The following is a 23,107-nucleotide window of genomic DNA, read 5'->3' as shown; positions in this document are numbered from 1 at the left end:
AGTAAAAACGAGGATAACTTGAGTAGCGGTGAGCTCCGGCGGTGACGGGAGGACGAAAGTCACCCGTGTGGTAAAAAGACGACGGCGGGGGGCTGTCAGGACGCCTTGGCGATGATGAGGATGCTCATGAGGAAGACCATGACGAAGAATATCCACATGAAAAACCTGTCCATCACCTTGGCGACCTTCTTCCACTCTGCGGCCTTGACGCACGTGGCCTTCTGCTCGCGGAAGCAGTTGGCGATGTACTGGATGTTTCTCACCACCTGAGGACGAGACACCAGAGCGGGCGCTTCAAGAAACTGTAGGAGAACGGGGGTAATCGGACACGTGGGTAATCAGAGATGCCGCGGTGGACGCACCTGCCTGTGCTGCAGGCCGGGGCAGCGGCAGGGGCAGGCTGGGAGTTGGAGTTTCGCCGCGGGGTAGAGCAGCTGCTCCTTCGGCCCGCCGTTCAGGTGCCGGAGGTTGGGCGGATGAGGAGGTGCCGGGTGGCCTCTCTCGCTCTCGCCCCTCTCCGGCCCGGCGGCGCGACTGCTGTACTGGTGGCGGCTATTGTTGGCATTGCCGTTCGCGTGGCTTCCGTGGTGCCTGCCGCGGCGAGGCACGGCGTGGCCGTTGCTGTACTCGTACGGGTCGCCGCCGTCGGGGTAGTCGGGGAAATGGTCGTTGTTCGCGGGCTCCTTCTCACTCTCTGGCGTGGTGCAGTTCTCGCCCACCTCGTAGACGAAGAAGATTTTGGACATGTAGTCTATTATGAGCACCTTGGCCCAGTGAGGGACCGGCTTGGCCTCGGCGCCGCAGAAATGAATGTTCATGATGAAGATGGTGAGGGACGTGGAGGCTGTGATCATCGTCATGGTGGCGATGTAGTACTTCCCTGGAGGAGAGGACCACCACAGATTCATGAAGACAGACAACGGCTGTGACTGTATTGACATAAAATAGCAATGATCAGGGAATTCATGCCATGGAAGTCTCTTGTCCCTTGTGCATCTTTATATCACTCACAGCAAGTCAACAGTATGACATAAATCAAACGGATTAGACATTAAGCCAAAAAATCAGAAGTCAAATCTCGACAGAAAATTAAGACTTTCTGTAAACAAAGGCAGGAAGGATCATTCGGACCTATGTAGGGCATGCTCTCCGCGGGGGGCATGCTCTCAGCCACCAACAACTGGAACACGGTGAGCGCCAGCAGCACCGTCACCCCGAGGGAAACCTTCTCCCCCGAGTCGGCCGGCAGGTAGAAGCCCAGCGGGGCCAGGAAGGAGATGAGGAAGCAGGGCAGGAGCAGGTTGAAGATGTAGAAAGAGGAGCGGCGCTTCAGGAGCAGGGTGTAGGTGATGTCGGTGTAAGGGTCCGAGCAGCAGCCGTACATCTTGACGTTTCTGACCGCTGGCATGCCGTGACACTCCCACTCAACGTTCTCCACAAAGTCCGACAGGTCACCGCTGTCCATCCCCAAACTGATGTCCACCTGCCCAGGGGACGCAAGAATGAATAAAGCCTGTCCGCAAACCAATGGGTGACGCCACGGTGACTACGTTCACTTTTTGCATACAGTCTGTGGCTGCTGGAGATTCTTCAAGTATATAAAGTCTCATAAACAACTTATCAACTGATTCAAACCAGACACGTGTGCCTCCTCCCCCTCCAGGGCTGCTTAAACACACCTGGTTGCCATTGTAGGTCCAGGAGCCGAAGGTGAGCTTGCACTGCTGCCAGTCGAAGGGGAAGTAGGAGACGTCCACCACGCAGGAGCTCTTTGTGATCGCCGGAGAGTCCCAGACGATCTCTCCATTATAACGCAACTTGACATTAGTGCTGGATTCACCTGCAGAATCCTCGTCCGCCCTACGCAGCGAAGCCCGAGGGGACGACACGTGTCAGCGAGACAAACACAAACTGCTGCGTCGTGCGTGCACTGTGAATCGGTACCGACTTGTTGTAGAGGACGATGTCGGGCTTCCAAACCAGGTCGCTGGGGATGTTGATCATCTCAAGGTCGTCATAGTCCTCCTTGTCCCACTTCAGGTAGGCGTCATGCCAGACCTGTCTGATCCACAAGTACGTGGTCAGCACCTGGTTCCTTTCATCCTGCAGACGCAAGAATATTTAAAGAGAGAGAAGGGTAAAAGGGAGGATAAGATCTCAATCGGAGAGGGATACAAAATGTGTTGGTGTATCTTTTGCTGCTGGGATTGTGGGTCTCTCATGTAGTATAGATTGTCCATGTTTATAGGTCTGAACAACAAAATAAGAGATTGCAGATCAACATTTTCCTGCAAGAATTGCATTACAATGGGAGTCTGAGGCATTTTTTTAAATGAACTATGAATGTAAATTGCAACCACATCAACAGATTCTGATCCACGTCTTCCTATAATTCCCCAAACCATTTGTTTGAGATTTATTGTATTTAATATGTGATTTTGTCAACCAAGATAAAACATTTTTCAGGCGCCTGCTCAAAAATATATACAACTCTGTAACTACATTGTCTATTTGCACATTTGCTTTTCATTTTATAACTCTTGGACTTGACTTGGAAATTGTGTTTTGTCAAACCTTTTCACACATATCAATGGGAATTGTAGCCATGTGTGTATATTTTAGAGCTGCTAGAGTAAAAAGCTGTGAACTAATGCGCTAATGCAATAATAATGCTTTAACGTGCCCAGCACTAGTATATTTATACCTATAATCACGATACTACCTAATGATGCAGTGTCTTAAACTTGCATTCTCTCTACTGGCCATCAGGGGGCGACCTGTCTGCTTACGAAACGATGACTGATTGCATAGAAGTCTATGGGGAAATGACTACTTCTCTCTTGATTTATTCCCTCAGTAAACGTGGTAAACATGGCTTTATGGTCTCTAATATCAAGTCTTTGTCCATACAGCATGATGTTAACTCAGTAAATCGTGATACATTTAGATGGTGGACCATAAAGCGCTAATTGACCCGTTGCTATCAGAGTTAGCGTCTTTGAACTTTAACCCCTTCAAAGTTAATTGTGACATTTGGTTTGTACATCCAATACAGCTCTCTCATCAATTCTGGTTGCAAAAAAAAACAGATGGTGACGACCAAAAGCCGAATGTCCACGTAGAGGTTCCCCACCACTCACCATGTCTTTGATCTGCGACAGGGTGATCTGCAGGGAGACATTGAGAGCTTTGTCCGTGTCGTCGACCGGTCTCAGAGCGTTGGAGTAGTCCTCCATCAGGTCCGCCAGGAGTTTGCGGGCATAATGTCCCTGAGCACCGTGGGACACTGAGGAATGCAGGTGGGTACGACAGCAAATGTGAACTAAGGTCAGAGTCGGCTTCACGATATAAACATATAAGCAGAACTGACCTTGCACCAAAAGGCCGATCCAAACCACCAGCGCTGCCCTCCTCATTTCCAACCAGCCACCTGCCGAGGGATGAATTATCCAGGGAAAAGTTTTTCCCGGGCGGCCTGCGTCCAGACTACAGCGTCACTGTGTCGTGATCTCCGTGCACCCCTGCAGACGCTGAGCGAGACCACGGAGAACTCTCACCACCTCACAGCACATCCTTTCAGAAGCTCTGGGTGCTCTGCTAGTTGTTAGACGTCCATCGCTGCCGTGGAACAGGACCTGGGGTTATCGCACACACACACACACACACACACACACGGGTACATTGCAGGATCACATAACAAACACGTACCGGGGGAAACGTGATGCCTGCGTCGCTATCTGCTTTTGTACATGGCCACAATGTACTACACACACACACACACTGAACCGTACGGAATAACACAGCCGGCGACATGTGTCAGTCATACACACACACACACACACACACACACACTCAGGCACTTTCTTACCTTTGCTCTGGTTGTTCAATATGAGCCCACGCGTATGTCGTGACGCGCTGGACAGGCGATGACCTTCACACGGATGCAGAGTCAGGAGTCGCCCTGTAAGCAGTGTGTGACTGTAGGACGGTGACGATGAGCTCTGGGTGTCGATCAGAGATGAGAGCGTCTGCCGGATGTCAAAGCGATCACAGACTAATAGACCTTTGGAGCGTGTGTGGAGCGTGTGGGTTTTTACGTTTCTTTTTGAAAGCCTTTTTATCCACTATCATGCTTCAATTTCATGCATATAATGTTGGTTGTATGATGCACAATTTATAATTTGTATTATTTTACTGTAAATGTTTGGCCTTCACACGTCTGAGCTCTATGCTGGATTCATCACACGTCAGTGTGTGTGTGTGTGTGTGTGTGTGTCTAATGATATCATTGCAGAGTGTATATACACAAATATTTCATGTTACATGGGATATATTTTTCATATTTCAAGTTTTTTGCAGCGTGAAATATTTAAATAGAATGTAGATGTTACAGTACAGTCTTTGGGGCCAAATGTTTTCTTAAAGGCTCGGGGGGCAGTTGCAGTAAAAACCTCTTCAACAAAACGTAATGGTCTTCTTCAAAAGTCTTTATTTGTCTTTGTCATATTTTCTTCTGATGAAATTAGTTCACTTCAGCCGAGGCCGACGGGCTCCTTGAGGAGAATCAGAAACTTTATCATGAAACATCAGAAACACGGTTCTATGTTACCCTGCAGAGTGCTACTGTAATGTGTCACACAGTTTCTGTGGTGCTCAGCTCGCGTATGACAGGTGCTTCCTGTGTGTGCGCATTGCTGTTTGTGACTGTGTGTGTTTGCGTGTTTGTTTGAAAAGAAAGTGAAATAGTGCCTTTGTGCCAGAATACGACTAAAAAGGAGCGTTTCATCATCATTTTGAATCATTATCTCTATTCTCTGTGAGCTTGTGCGTGTGTGTCTGTGAGCTTGTGTGTGTGTGTGTGCGTCTCACGTGTGCGAAAGAGAGAGAGACGTTAGCAGACAGTTAAAATGTGTGTTTGCATGTTTAACATTTGAAAAGTTGTACAAAACGCAAAACAAAAGGTGGTGAATGAACGCGGTGGCGTGCGTCAGAGGCGTGCACGTCCACGCTGCTGCAGCAAACGCAGGAGGGAACTGGGGCTGAAAGGAAAAGAGAGTGGGGGAGCTTCAGAGGGTGAGACGTGAAAGAGAGACGGAGACAAAAAGTGGAGGGAGCAGCTGTGTAGAAACTGCTAAGGAAGTGTGTGTGTGTGTGTGTCTGTGTGTGTGTGTGTGTGTGTGTGTGTCTGTGTGTGTGTGTGTGTGTGTCTGTGTGTGTGTGTGTGTGTGTGTGTGTGTGTGAAACACATTCCTCTGGTGTGATGGACAGTTTTCTGTCAGTTTCGTCAACAATCCACTGGTCCTACTGGCAAGAAACATATTTGACTTACTAAACTTCGAGATCACTAAGATCTTCTGACACCGATCTGTTAGTGATGCCCAGAGTAAATACAAATCATGGGAAAGCATCATTTAGTTACTACGCAACAAACAGCTGGAATAAACTTCCTGAAGATTTAAGACTTTAAGCCTCAACTCTGACCACGTTTAAAACAAGACTGAAAACTTTTATGTTCAGCTTCGCCTTCTGCTGAATTTGACCTACATTGCACTTTTAACCTCTGCCTTTTAATTAAACAATTTAAATAAGATTTTAATTTATAATTGTATTTGCTGTTTTTAATTGTCTTTTAATTCCTGCATTTTATTTCACTTTATTGTATGAAATGTTATGATGTGAAGCACTTTGAGTCTGCCTTGTGTATGAAAAGCGCTATACAAATAAAATTGCCTTGCCTTGCCTAAACTTACTAAAACTGTACTAAAAGGACTAAATGAAAATACTCAGTACCTTAAATACACCACTTGAGTAATTACCTGGATGAATGGATGGATGCAGAACCCCAGGAGCCCTTGAGTGGATGAGAACAACCTGCACTGAGTTAAACCCTGTAGAGCGTGTGTGTGTGTGTGTGTGTGTGTGTGTGTGTGTGTGTCTGTGTGTGTATTTCAGAGGGGATGAGGCACTGAGGTAGTTGTGGGGAGAGAGAGAGAGAGAGAGAGAGAGAGAGAGAGAGAGAGAGAGAGAGGGAGACGAGGCCTCTGGAGTCACACGCGTTAAACTCTCAATGCGTTTCTCTTTGTCACTCACTTGGTTCTGAATTAAACGCAACAAGAAGGCTGTTTTATGAGTTAATGTCTCACATTAATGTCTCACATTAACTCAGGCGGACACAGTTTCAAGCACCCGTAAGAGTATAAGAACACTCTAAAGGTCCCGTATATAAATGAATAAGTGAGGCGCAGTACTTTGTAATGTGTGAGTGTGCTGGGATGTGGTTAAATGTTTCTCAGCGTATCCTTAGAAAGTCTGCATGGCGCCTCTCATCCTCAGCGGCTGTGAACACCACATGAGACGTGGAGCGGAAGGCGGGAGAAACGCCTGTGTGGCTGGTTGGGAGGAGAGGGGAGGGAGGGGAGGAGGGGAGAGGGGGGGGGGGCTTTTTTTCCCGGTTGTTTGCTGTTCAGTGAATTCGTCTGTTAATGCAGCCCTGTGTGTGTGTGTGTGTGTGTGTGTGTGTGTGTGTGTGTGTGTGTGCGTGTGTGTGCGTGTGTGTGCGTGTGTGTGCGTGTGTGTGTGTGTGTGTGAGGCGCTACACTCGCTACATGTTGTTCTCAGTATCTATTGCACTCAAGTGACTGCATTTATTGAGTATGACACTTCCATAGTTGTCTTGTTTTGCGGCTCATTGAAGCATTTATTATCACTCGTGTGTGTAACAGCACTCTGGTTCTTTCACCCACTCGGGCAATAAAGAAAACAGAGTCAATCTGCAGCAAAATCACAACTGACGTTGTTGTATTGTCAAATCATTTTCATCTAATACAATGTGTATTTTTATTTGCGGCAAATTAGATTCCATGCTGTATACGTGTTAATATACGCGCATTGAAAACTTCTCCCCGTACGATGCGCTCGCTTTTGGATCCGCAGGACTACAAATGTGAAATTCATATTAGTGCAACAAACACGAAAAGAACCAGCAGTGAAACACACAGCAGGTGCAGACGTCCCCACTACGCCACACGCGCTTTAAAGGGCTCCAAGCCGCTGCAGTTTTCTATTATTTTTTGAATTATTTATTTAAAAGGGACCATGTACAGTTCAAAACATAAATTTCACTGTAGGACGTGTTTATGAAAATGATTGAATTATGTCACTATTAACTCATCGTGACTTGTAGCTTTCAGTCAAAATATTAGAATTGACATTAGATGCATTAATAATTACTATCGAGCATCATGTAAGAGTCGAAAGCTCCAACTGGACCGTTAACTCTTGACGTTGTATTCTGTGGCTGTTAACTATTTAATGCCAGACTTTTACTGTGCGGTTGTAATAATTTCACAATTATTTGTTGATGGTTTAAATAAACTTTTAAGGTCTTCGTGAAATACAACACAAAAAGCTGAGATGTTCAATACATTTCGTTTCTCGTCTTCTACCAACGTAAATACCAAAGTTCCCATTTGAGAACAGTAAAGCATCTATTGCCCCGAATTCACAAAGAAACAGCAGTATTACAGAGTAATAGAAGATATTTAGTCTGTAACAAAACCAACGCTGCAGTTACGAGTTGGCCAACGAGTCCAAAACGCACCAAATTTCAAAAAGCTCCACAAAATATGTGACAGACAGACGGACATTATTTGATAATCAACAGAAGTACGTACAGACACGTAGTGTGATGCTCCAGGTGATCTGTTTATTCAAAGTGTGCTTAAGGACGAGACGCACAAAGCAGACAGGACGTTGACATCGGAAGTCTTTACGCTACACACAAGATTCCCTGTAGAGTTTATTTGGGTCAAGAAAAGGGCGGCTTTCATAATGAACGAGCACTTTTTAGTTCAAGCTCACTACTAATTCTAATCTAATGCAAACTCCCTAAAAATCGGACAGAGGGGAAACAGAAGGTCAGGTGACGCAGCCATTGGGGGGAAAAAGACGATGTATTTTAAAACACTTGTGTTTCCCAGTCTTTTATTCGCTTTAAAAAATACTTGAATGACTACATTTTCAATGTGTTGCCTCGCGTTTAATTCATGCACGGTTTAAAACATGGCAGGTCTATTTCAAAGAATTAACAAACATACAATTCACTAACATGTCGCGTGTGGTTTTGAAAAAATATTTTTGGAATAAAAAAAGTTTGGGATTATTGTTAAAACAATGTGTTCATAGTGACATCATATTACATATGTGCTGACTGTAGAGCGCTTGATTTTTCTTAATGGTGAATTTGTGACAGACTGAACTTGTCGTCCGCGCTGCTGTGACTTGCTGCGGATGCAGACGCAGCAGAAGAACCAGAGTCGTTTTCTACGTCTCTTTCTGGATCTCACCAACGCACAGCTGGGAGTCGTCCCTTTTTAAAGTCTTTCAGAACCATGAGAGGAAGACTCTGACCTGCAGCCCAACGCGCAACGCGTCCGAGGGCCGCCTACGTGCCCGCCGAGTCGAGGTCAAAGGTCAAAAGATCTTGCACTGGTTGATGCCGAACATCCGTCGCCTGGCCCGTTTCCTGGCCCGGTTCACGGCCGTCCGCACGGCGTACTCAAACACCTGCTGCACGCCGCGGTTCCCCAGGGACGAGCACTCCAGGTAGCCCTTGGCGCAGACCTCGTGGGCCACGCGTCTCCCCTGCGCCGCCGAGATGCAGCTGCCCCGGTGCGCCCCGGCCTCCCGCAGGTCCGTCTGCGTGGCCACGAGCAGCACCGGCACCGTGGGCAGGTTCTCCCGGACCTCCGCCATCCACCTGTGGCGGACGCTGGCCAGCGAGTTCGGGTTGGCCACGGAGTAGCAGACGAGGACGACGTCGGCCTGCTGGTAGGACCTCGGGCGGATGTGCCGGAAGCTGTCGTTGCCCGCCGTGTCCCACAGACCCAGGCTGATCTGAACCCCGTCCATGTACACCTCCACCCCGGTGTTGTCGAACACCGTGGGCTTGTAGCTGTCCGGGAAGGTCTCGGAGGTGAAGCGAACCAGGAGGGCCGTCTTGCCCACGGCGCTGTCCCCGACCAGGACGCACTTCACCGACATCTCCTCGCCGTCGTCCATGGCGCGCTCCGGGGGTCTCGCTCGCTCGAGGGCCAGATTTCAGCGGTGACGCTGACCGACAGCTCCGCCTCTCCTCCGACGGCTCTGATAGGAAGCGGGTGCGTGCAGGCGAGGGGGAGGGGGAGGGGGCTTCACGCGCGCCTCGCTTCGCGTCCTCGGCCGCCGGGGGCCCTCGTCTCGTCTCGCTGGTCCCGGGTCTCTGCGGTGTGATCGGGCGTCCGTCCTCTGGCCGCCATTCTGCCCAAAGTCACGGTGGCCTCTCAGAGGGGCGGAGGGGAAGCGGCTGGGGAGGAGAGGACGCGTGAGAAACATGAAGCGGGCCGCTGAGCGCCGCTCAAAGGGACTCTACATACTGTTGTGGAATATTTCAATAAAAGCTCGGTAGAAGAGAATGATTTGTCTGATAAAACAGAGTCTTGATGAATGATCAAAGTTGCAAAAAGTCCATTTATTGCTTGCAAGCAGGAGGTCAAATACACAGGCACGTATTACGGTGCTCTGTGGAAATGGCGTCTCCGAGCACTAAAGACGCTGAGTTTTTATACACATGTGAAGGACATTCTCCGTGCCAGTTACGAGAAGCTGCAAAGCAGGTTGAGATAAGAACCCAGGTGAAGCTGAGGGTAACACACACACACAAGATCCTCCTCAGTGGCCGCTGCAAATCATAATTACTTGACATGAAAGTAAAACTTGGATCCGGAACTTTCGTACCGAATAAGATATGAACCAAGGCCGTGAACAGAAGTCCTTTGTTTAGAAGCTTCTATGAGATCGAGTCGACCGTCCTCCCTTCTCAGGGCACAGCTGCAAACTAACATTTTGTATCATCTTTGCACATCAGGGTCAAACACAGGACACTTGAGACACGGCTTTAGCACAAAACAATGTTATAACATATTTTTACCATTACAATACTTTCTGCACGACAAATGACATACATTACCGCAACTAGCAGACCACGCCTTTTAAAATTATTAACATAGTTTATGTTTACTGCAAAAAGGAAAATATTTGATGTGCAACAGTTCTGATTAAATACGCAAGTAACGATTTCATGCATTTGGGTGTGACCGAGAATTCCAGCTGGACCCCGAAGACTCATTAACAAGTGACATGTCTCTGTTTGCTGTTTGATCACGCTGCTACATATTTAATATTTGAGTCCGTCTCCAGTCACACGGAGGCGTCGCTCATCAGCAGTCCGGCACGAACGAACCTCTAAGAAAGGAAGGACGTCTGTGTTGTGCTTAGTGATACGGTGGCTTCGCAGCGCCACGTTTTTTCTTATTTTCAGGATTTCTTGATAACGAACAGTTAAGCAGAAGAGTCATAACCTCAAAACCACCTGCCATGACACGCAGATGGAAAGACCTCCAGAACGTCAGCCAGTGTTTGTTTTTTCCACAATTCCACTGAAGAAGACGTCACTTGCAGCCTTTTGTTAAATAATAAGGAATATATTAATAGTAAATAAAGTTATAAAACCAACAGATTTAACTGTTTCACTCTTTCACGCAGCGTGCCGTTCTCATGGTTCATACACAACAAAATACATTTGACTTATTAATGAAAATCTCACTTTTCCTCTTCAGGTTTTCATTATGGAGTTTTGGAGAAGGGAAAAGTAACATTAAAGTAACTGTAACAAGTGTGTTGTGTGAGGAGAAAGAACCAGATAATTACCTTTCTTGTCAGTGCTCTCGACCTTCAACTCCCAGAAGCCGCCGGCCTCCTTCACGCCCCGAAAAACTCCAAAACGCTGTAAGCTGTAAAAACTCTTCTCTATGAATAATTATCTTGTGAACTGGATATCGTCAACCAGCAAGTCTGTATGACTTTAAAAAGCAGAGATTGAAGTCTTTGTCCCCCGGGCCTGACGGCGCCGAGGCTGGTAGTTCAGCAGAGGAAGGGAAGTGAAGAAGTACGACAGAAGAGTAAAACACATCCGCTGGGTGAGAGGGGGGAGGGATGGGGAGGGAGGGGTTGTCCCCCCCCCCACAACCAGCTGGCCTTCTTTTCTCTTCTGCATGTGTAAAACTTTATCAAGCATTTTCACACAACAGAACTCTGAGGCGGTTAGGATACACTCCGTTAAGCAGAGCTGTGTATTATAGTGGACCGCCTGCTACACAAGATCCACTGCAGTTCCTCTAATGGCCGTTAGGGGGCGACTCCTGCGATTGGTAAAGGTTTTCAAAGTTATTATTCAGAAAACCTCTCTAGATTGGTTCTGCTTCACTCCATCAAAGTAAATCTTTCCTAAGATACTGTCCACAAGCTGGGCTTTGACTTGGATGGGTTTTTAGCCCGGTGTCACCATGTTTTATAATGATTGATACCCTGTAAGTGACTCTTTTTCAGGTGGATCCTGGAAATTAAAAGAAAAATGTTCAGTGTGCCATCTTCGTGTTTGAAGAAAAAAAATAAAAAGCATCATGGCGAAGGCCGCAAAAATGGCGGCAGCTTAAGTTGAGGCTTCAAACTATCTGGCCACGAACCGATGGTTGACATACAACACACGACTGCGTCGACTTCCGTACTTCATTCACAAACAGTCAGCGCTCCGGTTGCATTTAGGCACCACGTTGTTAAAGGGCAGAAGAATGAGGGGAATACAAAAAAATGTGGTTATGCGGCTGCAAATAAAATGTTTTAAACAATGCAATGTGAAGGTGGAGTATTGTGTTAGAAATAAGAAATTGAAATAATCTAAATATTTTGCGCTTTTATCTGTCACATGGATTTCCTCATTTCTACATCTACAGTTCTTCCAAGGTTCTCCAAACCACTTTGGTCCAGTTTTGCGTAAATTCTTCTAAAATAAAAACGGCACAACATACATGATTCCACTCCCAAATGAGCAGGTCTTTTGATAAACATACTCAGTGTGAAACAGTGAACAAATGGTCGTTTATTCCACGATACAATATTCTCTGTAAAATCGTTGAACAAATTAATAAAAAAAATACACTTTATGTTCGATAACATTATGTACACTTGTTCAAAATGTATCGACATCGTCACTACCCCTTTATGAAAAAATACAACACAGAAGTGTTTGAAAGCTATACAAATAGTGTAGAAACCTGAGGAACACAGGATTTGGCACATTGGGTTAAAAGAAGCCGCAACAAATACGCGACTTGCATCCAAAGAGAATCTTCTACCTGAGTTTGCGTATCAATATAACAATATTAGGTAAATGAACAGTTGCCATGTGTTGCCGAGGCAAAAAGAGACGGATTGCTGCAGAACTCACGGAGTGTGTTTAACCTCTTTACTGCTAGAGTGTCATGCTCACCTCCGCACACAGATAAAACCAACTCTCCTCCTGCTCAGCATCGGGTTTGGTGAGAATACCGGCAATATATTATATGCAACTTAAGTAACATGTGTTTAAAAGCACGGATGGCGCGTCTTTTAAATCCCCAGAGAGCAAACATCACGCAGCCACCCTCCATTCAAGGTCCACTGAAATGCTCACATTACATCTCTAACGTGACTCATGAATACAAAAAATATTAAATATAGTCATTTCAACATTAAGCTTTAAATTGTTGCTTTTATATCACACTTTAAAAAGGCATTAAGAAAAATGTAGATAAAAAAAAGTATGACGCTCTATAAAACCTTTTTACATTTAAAATGTATAGACATTCCAGTTTCACTGAGGCAAAAAAAAGATTTCCAAGCTCACGGTTATCTTTGATAAACACAATAGAAAAATGCTTCTCATTAGGATTAAATTAAGATTTGAACTAAAATGCACCTCAATTTAAAAGATTTAGTTATATGAGAGATAAAGAAAAATGAGAGCATGAGTGTGTACCGTACTGTAAATACTGTAGAATGTGGCATTGTGGAAGGAGAGACAAAGAGAGACAGAGTGTGTGTGTGTGTGTGTGTGTGTGTGTGTGTGTGTGTGTGTGTGTGTGTGTGTGTGTGTGTGTGTGTGTGTGGTCCTCCATAGCAGCACCATCTTCAAACCGGCAAACCAGGTTCTTCTTACTTCAAAGACACCAACACGAGGCCTGGCTTTGGCTCAGCGAACCTGAGAGATGGAGAGATAGAAACGATGGGTGACAAAGAACGTGGAGCGTGTGTGCGTGTGTGTGTTGTGTGTGTGTACCTGTAGTGTTTGTTGGTGAGGTAGTCTATAACGGCAGGGCGGATGCGGGCCACGCCCCCCCGGCTGTGGTTCCCTCTTCCTGTGATGACAGAGAGCTGAGGTCGACACAGACCCCGCTCACAGTCTGCACAGGAACGGGCCAGAGACGAAGAACACAGTTAAGTTCACGTGTTTGCACTTGCACCCCTCGTCAGAACCGACCAATTACCTGCAAACATTTCTAAATCAGACTCACTCCTACCCATAATCCAACAGGATTTTCCAATGCTCTGTACGAATGATTGATATTTTTTACACATCTCAGCCCCTCAAAATCTAAATAAGTGAGTACAGCGAGTTATTAAACTTGCCTTCTCTCTAATGGTCAGCAACCATTGTACCCCTTTTGTAAAAAGAAGTCTATGAGAAAATGACAGCTTCTCCCTTGATTTATTCCCTCTGCACTCACTGAGGGTCCACACTGTACGGCATGTTGCTCATTACCTGTGGTTTTGTCCTGTAAGACCTGAGCCAGATGCTGCAGCGCCTCGTCCACATGCAGCCCATGGAGGTCCAGGATGTTGTTGGGCAGCAGTGAGGCGTTAACCCGCTCAAAGATCTGGACCGCCGCGCGGTGGTTGGCCTCGTGCATCCGCTGGCCATGCAGGTGTCCCTACAAAACGGGTGATGCAAATCCAAAAATAAAACCAATCCAAGGAAAGCTCAAATTTAAAGTTTGATGCCAATACGCTATATTTTGTCTCATTCTCAACGTTACTACAGGAAAACAAAGTGAAAGTATCGCGCGAGACATTCAGCCTCTCACCTGCTGTGCGTAAAAGGCGGCCACTTCTTTGCTCCCTTGCTTGTAGGCCTCGGCAGCCTTGGAGAAGCTCTCGAGCTGTCGGGCCCTCTGTTGTGTGGCCTCGGCCCTGAAGTCCTCGTACTCTGGCTCCTCTGTATCCTGGTAGCCGCCTGGGGCTGACTCCGGGGGCTGCTGCCTCTGGCAATCGTTTTTTAAATGAGGGGACAGTGTGAATTCTTCGACCAGCTATTCTCTGAGCAGCAGCTGGAAAGACTGTTGTTGTTGTTGTGACGGCAGGACACAGCTGGAAGTTTGAGCTGGTCCTATATTGGTCATGCATTTGTTATGAAGAGTAGATTGGTTCTTGCTTTAGACATCGCTTACACCGAGACACATTGCCGACACACTCCTCTCTGCCGCTGCGCTCCTACTGAAGCGCATAGAAGTGAGAATATTCCCACTGATCGTGAATACCTTCTCCCGCTCCTTGCTGGCCGCTCGGAGGTGGTCGGAGCGAGGGAACTCCGGGGCGACTACCGTCTTGACGGGCTCCTCCTCCAGCAGAGAGCGGAGAAACAGCTCCGTCTGCGTCAGGCTGTAGCTGCACACACGAAAACACACACATACAAGTCAGTCAGCAGTGCTGGGCGGCGCTTCAGCAGAGATCAGATGCACACGTTGTTAAAAAGACACAATGTTTGTACCATCAATTTTAAGATGGTGCCGACAAAATAAAAGTTTTTGTACTTGTGGTCTCTGAAGATGTCCTGGAGGAAGTGCCTGTCAATGGTGGGGAAGAGGGAGAACAGTTGGTCTTCTTTTAACAGGGCGGCTCCATCACGGCGGTCCAGGTCTGCACGGCCTTGTCTGGTCTGTGGGACGGGAGGGTTTCGGTGAAGGTGTGGGGGGGGATCAGGGCGAGGGGTGTGCAGAGCGGAACTAATTAAGATATGTATGGATGCAAGTGTTACTTTTTCCACGTTCTCCTGCAAAGCCTGCTCCTCTTTGATGATGTCTCGGAGCGACACGTGGGGGCGAGGCGCGTTCCAGTGGTCCATGAAAGGAATCCGGCCGCACGCATCCGGTTGGTTGACCGGCGACGCGCCCTGTGACTCCCCCCAGTGCGCTGAAGCTGTACATTCAAAAAGAGTTGTGAAAAAACATTGACTGGGACAAAACAAGGCAACACTATTACACGGGAAAATGCAACAGATGTAGTACATAAATACTGAAACCCCCAAAATACCCAACAAGCTGATGCATGAAGCAGAGTCAGGGTTAAACAAGGAACAGTGCGGAGCATTTACAGGGATCTTTCTGTGTGAGTGTGGACTTACTTTCCCGAAGCAGGTGAAAGGAAAGAGTTGCTCGTCTCTGCTTTTCCTGTAAAACAACGTTCACAGGCCAATGAACAACGTGAGACCCACTCACAGCAGATGATGTAGTAATGATGTAGCATGGCTGCAAACACATGGACTCTAGTTGGTTCACCTGAATGGTTTCCTTCCACTTCTGGTGGAGCAGATTGGCCATGTTCAGATCCATCTGCACCGCGTAGTCCTCAGTGGAGAAGGAGCCTGAACATGAGAGGTTGTGTTAAGCCTTCACAAAACCACTGTTGTTATTTTTGGTACTGAAGCATTCAGGCTTCTGTCGTCGCCGAAGTATTAGATGCGTATTCAATATTGGTCTGCGTGTCGGTTACCTGGGTCTGCTCCGACGGGGCCGAACAGCTCAATTAGCTGCAGCGCCACTTCAGTGGGCAGACGGAGCTCCACGCTCCGGATGTCCAGGTGTAGGCCCCGTCTCTCCTCTGTGTGCCTGCTTCTGGCAGTCTCCTCCTCCACCTCCACCTCCACCTCCTCCTGTCTCTCCATCTCGTCCAGCTCAGCCTGTAGCAGCCGGTGGACCTCGTCCATGCTGGCGATCTCCTCCTCCATCTCTCCAACTCCGGACTCTTCAACTATCGCTCCGTCATCAAAGCTTCCACCGAAAGCGGCCGGTTCTGGGCGAGCTTCCGGTGTCGCTTTGCGGTCGCCGCGTCGCTCTCCTTCGTTCGCCGTGTGAGGCACACTCACATCTGCTTGAGATATTTCGCTACCAGGAGGATCTTTGTTCGTATCAGCTGCTTCGCCAGAACTTTGCTTCTCGGTTTTATCGGCGCTCTCATGTGACTCACTCGCTGCAGGCCGGCCTCCCTGGGGCCAGACGTTAGGGCGATGCTCGACATGCACGTCAGGACCTGACGGGGTCCCTTCAGGATTCCCTGAAGCTGCACACAGAGCGGAGGTGAACCCCTCATCAGTACCTCCAGCCCCGTCGTCCTCCTCCCCCTCGTCGTCCTCTCTGAAGAACCTCTCTCCAGAGTCCAGAAGCAGGTTGGTGGTCCACTCGAGGTCCTGGCTGCACTTGTCGTACAGATCTTCCAGCGTGTCAAAACTAACCAGTTTGAAGTGGCGGCTGAGGATGCGCAAGCTCTCCAGACTGTCCTGAGTCGCGGCGCACTCCGTCTCCTCCACCTGCGTGCCCTTCTCGTGGGACACCTGGTAGGGCACCTCTCTGTAGGCCGACGGGTGCACTGCGACGGCCGCGGAGGCGGCGGAGGACAGATCCGGCACGAAGCGAGAGGAGTCGCCGGACAGCACCGCCACGCCGCCGGGGGGGGGGTCGCGCGCGTCGCCTCCCCGGTTGAGGCGCCAGAGGAGGGCAAAGTCTCGAGGATCCGTCTGGGTGGGGCTGCCCGTCTCTGCCGGCGGAAGCAGGGGCGGAGGCTGCGTGCGCGCGTCAGATCTGGACGGGTGGAAGCCGGGGCTCGGGCTGCAGTCCGCGCCCACGTCTGTGCCGGCGCTGGGCTGGACGCCGTTCGCGGCCTGGTCTGCGCTGTCGGGACATCCGAGAGCACTGTGGGGGTCAGCGGGGCAGTTGTGAGTGAAGGTGAGCGCCAGTTTGCACTGTTTCCCCGACCTTCGACCCGGGCGGAGCTTTCTCTCCTGGCTGCCTCCGCTGAGAGCACCGCTGTCGCCGCCCTCCCACGCGGGACTCTCCCCCGCAGGACTCTCCCCCGCGGCGCTAACGTGACCCGCATCAGCTTCAGCCTCCCCGCCATCCTCCGGCCTGTCCGCGCCAGGTGGCCGAGCGGCCGGTCCGGCAGCAACATCCCCTTTGACACTGTGGCTCGCCACTCCGTCGTGGCGAACATTTGCCGCCGCCGTTTCGGAGAGGACTAGCGAATGAGCATCGAGAGCGAAGGTGGGATTTGTCGGGTCGGTTGCTTTCATGTCCACAGATTCGCTGCCGATCCCCAACGTCTTATCCTTTCCTCCAGTGGCGCTTGCAGCTTCATTTCCCCCCCTTGCAATACCGTCCCAACCGCCTGTCGGCCCTCTGACCTGACAAGAGTCAGCCGCCTTCCAGTCCAGCACGCAGTCGGGTAGCTCCCCTCTGCTGCTCTTCACCACCGCCGCCGCCTCTTCTTCCTCCAGTTCCTCCAAAGAGCTCTGGGAGAGCGAGGACGAACCGGAAGAGGCCGCCCGGATGTCGGCCGCGCCCGTCTGAATGAGATCAAGGAGCTTCTGAAATTCCGTCACATCGGGTCCCGGTTGCGACTTTGCTTCAGGACGCACGCGTTCCTCGTCCTTCCCGTCCCCGTCTTTAGAGCCTCCTCTGCTCCTCGCCGGTCGCTGCTCGAGGGACCATGCGGAAGGCCAATCTCCTAGAAAATCCAGCACCGGAGGCCTTCCCTTCTCTCCCCCATCCCTTGCCGTCCCAGCGCCTTCTGCCTCGCCGTCTGATTGGTTAGTGTCCTTCACCGGGTCTGTGGGCTGCGACCCGTCGAAACAAGACCTCCTACTCGGCCTTTCTCTGCGCACTCTTTGCGCAGTGGATTTAGAGAAATCCACGGGCGTCTCGTCCCCGCGGGGATCTTCGACCCTCATCACAGACTCCACGATGCAGTCCGGGATGCTCTGATCTCCGGTTGGAAGACTCCACTCCGACTGGGCCTCTGACCCGGAATCCAACTCGCCCAAATCCACGTCATCGAGCCTGTCGCACGCGGCCGCGCGCTCCGCGACGGTTCCAGTGGGTTGGAAATTGAGGGACTCCGTGGATTCCTGGGAGCCCTCGTCCAGCATTCCCACTCCACTAGAACGGCCGAGAGAGGACACGTCGGGGAGAGAGGAATACAGCCGAGACGTCTCACACCCCGCAGACCATCCCGGCAGTCCCACAAGGTCAGGACAAGGTGTTTTAGAAGTCACCAGCCTGTAGAAAACAATGTTCGATGATTCATGTGTATTAGATGAGCATGATATCAATGTATTATTCATTTGAACCCAACATCTTTAAACAAGGAAATATTTAACTTACTTGCTTTTATTAAAAAACTGAATTATACTTTGTTTCCAAAACAACAGTCTGCATTCAAAATTAACTACCACAGTTTTTTCTGGAAATTTGACAAATTAAATTATATCAATTCTTGCAGAGAAAAGTAAATAATGATACCATTGGCCTTAACAACTTTAGAAGGTCTCAGTAATCATATAAATCTCAGTCACACACAGTTGATTGCTGGTCAGATACATCTAACCTCACAGAGCTTCATCAACATAAGAACACGTGTTCTGTCGTTGAATGTCACATACATGCAGATACCGTGGGAGAGCCACAGCTCCTGTTAGAATGACTATACATCCTGCTGGTGATAAACAAATGAGATGATCCGCCCGGTTATGTGAATCACAACTGGGTCTTCTTTATTCAAACGCCATGTGACACAAAACAGACTATATAAAGAGTGGAGACCGTGTCACAGCGGGGTCACGTACAGCTCGCGGGCTGCATCGCGTTTTCTTGCATCCAGAGGTGACACAAGAGGGCGGAGCCAGGTACAAGCCAGCGGCGAACAGGACACTGGTGGGTGAAACTCACTGCGAGCTGCTGTTCTCCAGATGGAGCCGCGGTTTTGTTTCGGGCATCCGCGAGCCCATGATGGACTGGACCGTGACGAAGCGCTCGTAGTTGTCCAGCATGCGTCGGATTCTTTCCACCGGCACGTTGTGTGAGTTACGTCTGCGTACGCGGAGGCAAACAAAGCAGATAAGAGAAAACAACTCTCAACGTCGGATTATTGTTTTGCAGCTACTGTGATTTCTCGCCTCTCCAGTTCTCTGGGCTTGTTCTTCCACCAAGTGTCCGGCTCCCTGAACAGCACCTTGTAGCCATGCTTCAGCGCCTGCAACGGTTGATAACATCATGTGCTCATGTGGACGACGTCCCCAAACGTATTGCTTTTAGCATTTTTAGAAACTAAATGCACAGCGGGGTCAGTTAGCCACGTGATTTCCTCGTGTCCATGGAGCAAGCAGACTGACCTGAGCCACGTAGGGTTTCATCTCCCAGCCCTGCATGTTGGTATTGTCGATGATGATGGGGTTGGCCCCCCGGTCAAACGCCTCCTTGGCTGTGGAAGAAAGGTGGCAAAAGAGAAACAAAGCGTTAAAAAGGGAAACGGTGGCAATAAATTACGTATGAAACGCCTTTTGCAAAACGACGTTTGCTTCCCAGGACTGTGTGTGCGCGCGTTTGTGTTACGCTTGCCTTGTTTGTGGTTCCACTCGTGGGCCTCCCCCAAAGCGACAGGGTCATACTGATAAACCCCATTGCGACTGAAGTAGTCGTCCGTGCTCAGTGCAACTCCGCCCGGGTTGTGCTCTACGAGGGCTCTGCAGACACACAGACAGATTACAAGCTGTGATTACAGGCGTCAAAGATCTCATCTCTTTTAACACAAGCAGGGCAAACTTTATGAATAAATGAAAACGTGACTCTCCACTAGTCAAACTATGAACAGTTATACAGTGTGTATATCTATGAAGTTGCGCCTGTGGATTATTTCCACGCGTCCCAACATGGTTACCTTGCCAGGGTCGACTTGCCGGACCCTGGAGCCCCGCGTAGCATCACGAGCACCTTCCCCTCCAGACGCAGCCTGCTGTGCTGGGCGGGGGGTTGCGGGGCGGCAGGCAGGGCCCAGGACTTTGGGATGGTGGCGGCGGGCCTGAGAGGTGCTCGGCCGGAGGCGGGACCAGGACCCAACCAGGGAGGGAAGAGCCCGGCCTGGTTGGACCACACGGACGGGGACTGAGCCACGGGGGTAATGAAGACTGGCCCCTGGGTTCCGTGGACGCGGGGAGAAAAAGGCGGTGCGCCCGGGTTCCAGGGCAGGGACACGTTGCCAAGCGTCTGCTGGGTCAACGGGTTGGTCTTGGCTCTGGCTCCACCGACTACACCTTCAGAGGGAGCGACCGTGGTCTCGTCTAAGAGAGCACGGGACACGTCTTGCTGCTTTTTATACCTCTGGAAGGCGGACGGACGCCCCGAGGTCGCCAGATCCAGAGGGGGCTTCAGCTGGTCTTCGGCCGTCTCGGTCATCAGATGTGTGAAGTTGACCACCGACTGCTGCTGCTGCTGCTGCTCAGCGACTTTGCCCCCCCAGACACAGAGCTGGTCAAGCGAAGTTTGCTGGCTGGCCTGAAGCAGCTCAGGGAGGACCTGCTGCTGGGACGGCAGCGGGGGCGGGGAGCAGAGGGACGCCCCGACGGGTAAGTACTGGCTGCCGCGGAGCGCTTCCTCTACGCCTCCCTGTGAAGTTAGTGCCTGTAGCTCCTGGTCGACGAGACGGTCCAGCTCTTCTGTCAGGGGGCTAGTGGGCAATGGGGGGGGCAGCTGGGACGGTCTGGAGGAGTCTTCCCCGGGTCCGGACGAGCGACGCGGGCTGAGCAGTGCCGCGGCGGTGCGCTCGAAGCCGGAGACTCGGGAAGGTGGCGGCGCGGCGACTTCGGCAGCCACAGAAAGCTCCAACAGGGAGTCCATGGCATTTTCCACTGCAGCACAACGAGAAAACAAAAGGATTCAATGGTTCAAATGCTTTTGATTGGTAATAAGAGTAAGCAAACCACATGAATATAAGGGTCTCTGATGATACAGACATCCTCCTGTCTGGTACATCAGATACAGCTTCATACAAAACACGCAATTCAGAACTTTGTTGAGTGGTGCAACAAACACTTCCTCATCCTCAATGTCAAAAAAGACAACAAAAAAAAAGAAAGACAGACATATTCAACCCCAAAATCCATTGGAGACGGCTCACCAGTGGTAGTCCAAGAGCAGAGCATAGCGCAGGTTGACTCTTACGGATACCTGGGCGTACACGTCGACTACAAACTGACATGGAGCGTTCAGGTAGAGAATGTCCGCTCTCTGGTCCAACAGCGGGCTACACTGTTCTTCTCCGCAGGCTGAGGGTCTTTGGTGTCAACCAGAAAGTGTTGCTCTTCTTCTACCACGCCACAGTCGACAGCGTCCTGCGGTTCGGATCCTCAGCCTGGTTTGGTAACCTTAGTTTACAGCTGAAAGCCCGGATCAAAGCCTTGAAAATCATGTCCTCCACCCACGTCCTCCACCCTGGATATCAGCTGCTTCCCTCAGGCAAACGCCGCAGAGTCCCCCAGTGCAGGCTCCACCGCTTTAAGAACTCCTTCGCCCCCCCCTGTCCATTAAAGTCCGAAATGCAAAGTCAGCCAGAGCCTAACTCCCCCCCAACGCAGACTTACTTATTTACTTACTTATCTGCGGCTGGTGACAGTCTGTGGATGTAAGTATGTACATAAATACACATATGTATGTATTGGTCTATACATACATACATATACACATATGTATGTATTGGTCTATACATACATACATATACACATATGTATGTATGTATGTATGTATGTATGTATATGTGTATGTATGTATGTATGTATGTATGTATGTATGTATGTATGTATGCTCGCTCTACGTCATTGTATTTTCTAAACAGCTGACACTGTGCGTCTCCAAGACCAACTTCCTTCGGGACAATAAAGTCTATCTAAATGAAACACAATGTTATACACACCGTCATAGTGGCAATAACGACTAGGACACGCACGGTGGGTAACTCCTGTCCTTGTGTGACACTGCTTAAGTACGTACACTGAACGCATACCGATACCGCAGGTGGACGCGGGGCAGTCCGGGACACGCAGGTGAAAACCCGGCTAGCAAGCTACACCAGCTCCCCCGCGAGCCACGCGCCAACCCGCTCGCACAACAGGTCGGACGGGTGTCGTCGTCGGGGTTGTTGTACCTTTGAAGTCGGCCTCGGACAGGACGATGTACAGCACTTCGGGGTCCAGGTGCGAGAACATCTCCTGCATGCTGCTGACGATCTTCTGCTTGGCGGAGCTGGAGAGCGACGCGCTGGGCGGGAAGTTGGTTGCCATGGCGCCGTCTGACCCCGCCGGGTCTCGGTGAGCGCTGCTGTGGCCGAGGCTCCCCCGCTCCGGCGACCCGCCGGGGGCTCTGGCCGGGCTCTGGCCGCTCTTCTTCCTGCGGGGCATTCCGTGGTCGGGCTGTGGCGGCCGCCCCCGCGCTCATTAGCGGCTAGTAGTGAAGTAGCAGAGAGCTAACATGGCGTGAGGGGCCCCGGAGCTGAGAACATGTTTCGGGGCGTACGTTGAGACTAGCGAGTGCCCAAAGTGCAACAACTCAAGGCCGGGATGTGTGACAGCACTCCAAGCGGGGGGTGTCGTATGTGTGTAGTTGCATCACAAAGTGCTCACCGTGCCAGGTTCGCCACAGACGTAAACACCGGAAGTTACGACGGTGACGTCAAAATAAAAGTTTGTCGTGTCACGTGGTCCCGGTTGAGCTTTGGAAGGTCTGAAAAAATGGGGATTAAACTGCAGCAATGCTACGATGATGGTTTCTCCTAATTGTTTGTTTTAGCATATTCAAATTTACATTTCGATATTTTTTATTTATTTATCTGACTTTTGCACTGGGTTGATTGTTAATAATTGTAATTAATCACCTAACTCGACGTATGTACGTACAGTTCCGATTCTCCTGCTGACATATAACATATTGTAAAAAGAACAAATACAGGCATGGTGAACTGTGTGATGCACATAACCAACTGAACAGTATACAATGTCAGATGTAATATAAAATGTGTTATATATTTTTTTGCACTTATTTAAAGGAAAAGCGGATGGTCTGTATCATTCAAGAAAGTAGTTCAATTGAACCACCTTCTG

General features: G+C 49.7%; 3 protein-coding genes across 5 annotated transcripts; all 3 read right to left on the bottom strand.

Moving 5' to 3' along the window:
• Positions 1-45: 45 nt before the first annotated feature.
• On the bottom strand, positions 46-5,905 carry chrna9a (cholinergic receptor, nicotinic, alpha 9a). Of its 2 annotated transcripts, XM_040187314.2 has the most exons (8): positions 3,869-5,905; positions 3,371-3,635; positions 3,141-3,286; positions 1,949-2,103; positions 1,680-1,860; positions 1,132-1,483; positions 363-880; positions 46-266 (listed from the first exon to the last, which is right to left on the bottom strand). In XM_040187314.2, the coding sequence occupies exons 2-8, from the start codon at positions 3,414-3,416 to the stop codon at positions 96-98; spliced, it is 1,569 nt and encodes a 522-aa protein (XP_040043248.2). In that variant the 5' UTR covers positions 3,417-3,635; positions 3,869-5,905; the 3' UTR covers positions 46-95. The 2 variants fall into 2 exon arrangements, with proteins under 2 accessions (XP_040043248.2, XP_077936210.1); XM_078080084.1 differs by lacking the exon at positions 3,869-5,905 and having other exon boundaries at positions 3,371-3,850.
• A 1,778-nt stretch (positions 5,906-7,683) lies between these two features.
• On the bottom strand, positions 7,684-11,214 carry rhoh (ras homolog family member H). The gene is made up of 2 exons (XM_040187335.2): positions 10,747-11,214; positions 7,684-9,343 (listed from the first exon to the last, which is right to left on the bottom strand). The coding sequence occupies exon 2, from the start codon at positions 9,058-9,060 to the stop codon at positions 8,473-8,475; it is 588 nt and encodes a 195-aa protein (XP_040043269.2). The 5' UTR covers positions 9,061-9,343; positions 10,747-11,214; the 3' UTR covers positions 7,684-8,472.
• Positions 11,215-11,954: 740 nt separating this feature from the next.
• Positions 11,955-22,698, bottom strand: n4bp2 (NEDD4 binding protein 2). Of its 2 annotated transcripts, XM_078080083.1 has the most exons (17): positions 22,156-22,698; positions 19,897-20,863; positions 19,578-19,702; positions 19,352-19,440; positions 19,136-19,212; positions 18,909-19,049; positions 15,682-18,239; positions 15,468-15,553; positions 15,314-15,359; positions 14,948-15,108; positions 14,724-14,848; positions 14,451-14,577; positions 13,998-14,174; positions 13,676-13,844; positions 13,193-13,316; positions 13,023-13,114; positions 12,932-12,980 (listed from the first exon to the last, which is right to left on the bottom strand). In XM_078080083.1, exons 1-16 carry the CDS (start codon positions 22,406-22,408, stop codon positions 13,069-13,071), a joined length of 5,271 nt encoding a protein of 1,756 aa, XP_077936209.1. In that variant the 5' UTR covers positions 22,409-22,698; the 3' UTR covers positions 12,932-12,980; positions 13,023-13,068. The 2 variants fall into 2 exon arrangements, with proteins under 2 accessions (XP_040043202.2, XP_077936209.1); XM_040187268.2 differs by having other exon boundaries at positions 11,955-13,114.
• Positions 22,699-23,107: the final 409 nt, after the last annotated feature.

The sequence above is a fragment of the Gasterosteus aculeatus genome, chromosome 9 (assembly GCF_964276395.1).
Source record: "Gasterosteus aculeatus chromosome 9, fGasAcu3.hap1.1, whole genome shotgun sequence".
In the NCBI taxonomy this organism is placed as follows: domain Eukaryota; kingdom Metazoa; phylum Chordata; class Actinopteri; order Perciformes; family Gasterosteidae; genus Gasterosteus; species Gasterosteus aculeatus.
This window is presented reverse-complemented; position numbering and strand designations above follow the sequence as displayed.